General features: G+C 38.0%; 1 protein-coding gene across 1 annotated transcript in view; it reads right to left on the bottom strand.

Moving 5' to 3' along the window:
* Window positions 1-927: 927 nt before the first annotated feature.
* LOC107711021 (keratin, type II cytoskeletal 8) overlaps window positions 928-4,019 on the bottom strand; it is a 7,153-nt gene continuing 4,061 nt past the window's right edge. Inside the window, exons 2-9 of the mRNA XM_016515922.1 lie at window positions 3,570-3,778; window positions 3,385-3,445; window positions 3,191-3,286; window positions 2,810-2,974; window positions 2,531-2,656; window positions 1,764-1,984; window positions 1,620-1,663; window positions 928-1,486 (exon numbers count right to left, since the gene is read on the bottom strand). Of these exons, the coding sequence (XP_016371408.1) occupies window positions 1,218-1,486; window positions 1,620-1,663; window positions 1,764-1,984; window positions 2,531-2,656; window positions 2,810-2,974; window positions 3,191-3,286; window positions 3,385-3,445; window positions 3,570-3,778 (1,191 nt within the window). The 3' untranslated portion in view covers window positions 928-1,217. The remainder of the gene's footprint in view (window positions 1,487-1,619; window positions 1,664-1,763; window positions 1,985-2,530; window positions 2,657-2,809; window positions 2,975-3,190; window positions 3,287-3,384; window positions 3,446-3,569; window positions 3,779-4,019) is intronic.

The raw sequence follows: 4,019 nt of genomic DNA, 5'->3' as shown, positions 1-4,019 counted from the left end.
TGACGGCGCAGTGGGTGGAAACTTACAGATTAATATTATAATGAGATCCCTTTGCCACGTCACCAAGTGAGCAAAATCAAACGCGCTCGTTTTCTCAGACGCTTGCAGAAAAAGGCTTACCAAAACAAAGTTACTAGGTTAATCTTTTTCATGTTTCCTTGGTTGGTAGATGCACCGGGGACCTGATTATAGCACTTAAAACCTGGAAAAGTCAGATTTTCATGATATGTCACCTTTAAGTTAAACTTTTATTTTCTGTGCACAACCCCTCCTGTTGGCTCAGAATGGAAGTGCAATGAAGGATCACATTCAAACAGGCAACTTCGAAGTAAAATGCAGAACAGCAGAAAAGTGAAAGCTCAAAGAAAGTTGCTTTGTTACCATGCATCAATTTTTATTTTTTCATTTTTTTTAAACAAGTCATCTGGAGGGATGGGTGCAATCCTGATGTCTTCGTTTCTATGCTGCATTTTTACTGACTGTCAAGCAGATTCTTTGCAACACAGAAGTAAGCTATTTTCTGTGAATGTGCAAAACTTCCGATTCCTTAGCTGCTATAGGTAAATAACTAACAAAGTGTCACCATAAACGGTAAAACTATTTGTGCTACAAACCAATGTATTTATGATTATAATAATGAGTGAAAACAATTTAATAACAAAATACCAGTTTGCAATTTATAACCGCATAACAAACTGTTACATAACTGAAGCAAATGTTACTGGAACCTTTGCACAAAGTTACAAACTGCCGCACTTACTCTTACGTTAAAAATGGTAGATAAAGCAGCATTATATTCAGATAAATTTCCTACATGTTTGGAACAAAATGTTTATTTCTTGCACCTATGTAAAGAAATTATAAAGTCTTAAAAATTAAATGTCGAAAACTGATGTTTTGCATGTATTGATTTTATTTGAATATAGGCCTCAATAGTAATCAGAAAAGTGCACAAAAGATGTTTCTCGTACTTTCTGACTGTGCTCACAGTGACAGACATTTAGTCATTTTTAGTTATAGGGTACAAAATACTGTAGAAGAGAATATATGGGTTTGTCGCAGGGCCGTATAAATATCCTATTTAATGCAATGCATTGTAATTCAGTTTAATCAGTTTAAACTAGACATGCTCATGGAGCCCAGGGGAGGGGGTGGAGGCCAACCTATAAAAACCTGATCCTGGGCCCTGTGCATAACACAATCCATCTGTTCTTCCGTCATTCAAAAACATCCTCCTCTTGTTTGTCTACAGACTTATCCATCACTTGCACACTTCCCTCCGTAGCTACGAGTTTCTTCCCCGTCTCACTGGCGGTGATGATGGTGGTCTTTGTGCTTTTGGTGATGGTGGCAGTGCTGCTGGTGAGGCTGCTAGCACTGTCACCCTTAACTTCCTGCTTAACCAGACCTGTTTTCTGAACATCTTTCCCAGAATTTTGGGATGAGACACTTGTAAGGTGGCTGCTTTCAAGGTCGTAGTTCAAGGCTAAGAAAAACGATATCAGAGCACTTTCACAAAAGCTGCACCTTACATATATGCATACATATATGGTGTGAAATATTTCAAAAAGCATATATGTGTATAAAAAGAGATGCTTTATATGAATAAAGTAACTCACTGTGTGGTTTAGAGATGGTGAGAGTCTGGAATGAACCATACAGTCTGCGAAGGAACACAATAAATACATGACTTCCTTAGGAATCCATTGTAATTCTCTATTCTGTTTCAATAAACAAGCACTCAAGTCTGAAGCGGCACCCACCTGCTCTCTTCTCCTTCCAGGAGTTTCCTATAGGTGGCGATCTCAATGTCCAGAGCCAGTTTTATGTTCATCAGTGACTGGTACTCACGCACCTGACGAGCCATATCCTGTTTAGCTCTGAGAAGAGCTGCTTCCAGCTCCTGCAGACGCAGTTTTGCATCTTTCACAGCTAGTTCACCTCGTTCTTCTGCCTCTTTGATCTGTGCCTCGTGGTTTAAATGCTAAAATGAGACGAGACAAAAGATTACATACTTCCCACACTCTGACATATAACTTAAGATCAACTGGGATTAATTGAGATCATCTCAAAACAAATCACATATAATGCACTTTACCTAGATTTACTGAAAGAATGATCGCTTTGTTCTTGTCAGATTTCACCAAAAATAATCAAGCTCTAAGTATGCTGCGCATTGTTTACTGACATTTTGACACTTTTTTTTGTTTTTGACAGTTGAGTTGACATTGAATAGTCAAATTGTCACCTTTATTTATACAGCACTTTATACAATAGACTGTTTCAAAGCGGCTTCACAGTAATAAAAACGAAAATAACAGAATCAGTGATGCAGGCTTCAAATATGACATACATTCAGATTCTGCTGTAAAGCAGCTTTAGACAATAGAGTCATTATTAATCAGCTCAAGTCAGTTCAGTGTTGATTAGTTCAGTTCAATAACTACGTAAAGTTCATTAATTATGAGTAATTATGAGAAATGAGTTCAAATCAACTATAGAAGGCAATAGTGTTAAATAAAGTTCTTACCTGTCCCTTAACAAGTTCCATCTCAGAGTGTATACGTGCAATTCTTCGATTGTACTCTGCGATTTCAGCCTTTGAGCTTTTCAGGTCATCCCCATGTTTGGTTACCGTCAACTGCATTTCTTCATACTAATATTTTATAGCACACATGAACATTCACATAAAGACCCATACACATGAACTCATATTTACAATTCATTTGAGCATCTTTCGAAAAGCTTGAATATTACAATGCAAGCAAATAAGCACGTTTAAACATGCAATGCAAGAAAGTTAAGTCACCTTTTGTTGGTACCAGCTCTCTGCTTCAGCACGGTTGCGGTTGGCAATCTCCTCATACTGAGCACGAACTTCAGCCACAATGGCGTCCATGTCCAGGTTTCTGCTGTTGTCCATCTCTACAACAACTGATGTGTCCTTTATCTGAGTCTGGAGCTCACGGAGCTCCTGTACACATGGAACAAGAATTATTGTGAACAGTCCTGTTCATGCCTCCATTTACCACTGTTTTTTTAAAGGGTTTACATTGCTTACACACCATAAGAGTTATAAGTGCTTAAGAGTTATGTTTTACTATCAGTTAACACAACAAATTCTATCTGCATAGTGAATTACATGACTATATTAAAATATTTATTTGAAATGTGAAGGGAGTGATGGTACCTCCTCGAAAATCTGCCAAAGGAAGTTGATCTCATCTGTTAGGCTGTCCAATTTACATTTCAGCTTCACTTTATTCAGATACGCACCGTCAGCATCCTAACATAGGCACAGTGAAAAATATATATCTAATAATGTCATTATAATCAGTTTTTAAAAGTACATGATCTGTGTGTGCTTTTACATTATGTGCTGACCTTTTTAAGGAGCACAAATTCGTTGTCAGAGTCACTCCGTTTGTTAATTTCATCTTCATACCTGAGGAGGAATGTACAAAGTTTGTTGGAATGTGTGTGTGGAACATCCTTAAACACTTTAGTTTACAAGCATGCAAGATTTAAGTGCACTGTGTACACTGTGCAGACGTTTCCAGTGATCTCACTTGCTCTTGAAGTCTTCTACCAGGCTGCCCATGTCCCGCAGGCCAGACTCCAGACGCACTTTCTCATTGCCTAGACCATCCAGCTGTCTGCGCAGGTTAGCAATGTAGGACTCAAACATAATATCAATGCTGGTTTGGCGGCTCGTCTGTTCCTGCAGGAGAGACCACTTAGTCTCCAGCATTTTGTTCTGCTGTTCCAGGAAGCGCACCTGGGGAAAGACAAAAAGAGTGTGAAAAAAAAAGAAAGCAACATTTTCTTATGGTAAATGATAATGCATACATGTGTATAGATAGTCGTCAGATTACATGGACATTAATGTTTTTCATGACTTAAATTTTTTGAATAAAATTGAGATGCCATATTGAATATAACATGGATGAAAACAAGGCTGTGAGGGACCAATGTCCAAGCCATTACTGTATAAAGGTCCTAATTTTTGTCTACTAATT

This window comes from Sinocyclocheilus rhinocerous, unplaced genomic scaffold (assembly GCF_001515625.1).
Source record: "Sinocyclocheilus rhinocerous isolate Xijiao unplaced genomic scaffold, SAMN03320098_v1.1 scaffold85, whole genome shotgun sequence".
NCBI classification, from domain to species: domain Eukaryota; kingdom Metazoa; phylum Chordata; class Actinopteri; order Cypriniformes; family Cyprinidae; genus Sinocyclocheilus; species Sinocyclocheilus rhinocerous.
The sequence above is the reverse complement of the archived record's forward strand: the minus strand, read 5'-3'. Positions and strand labels throughout refer to the sequence as shown.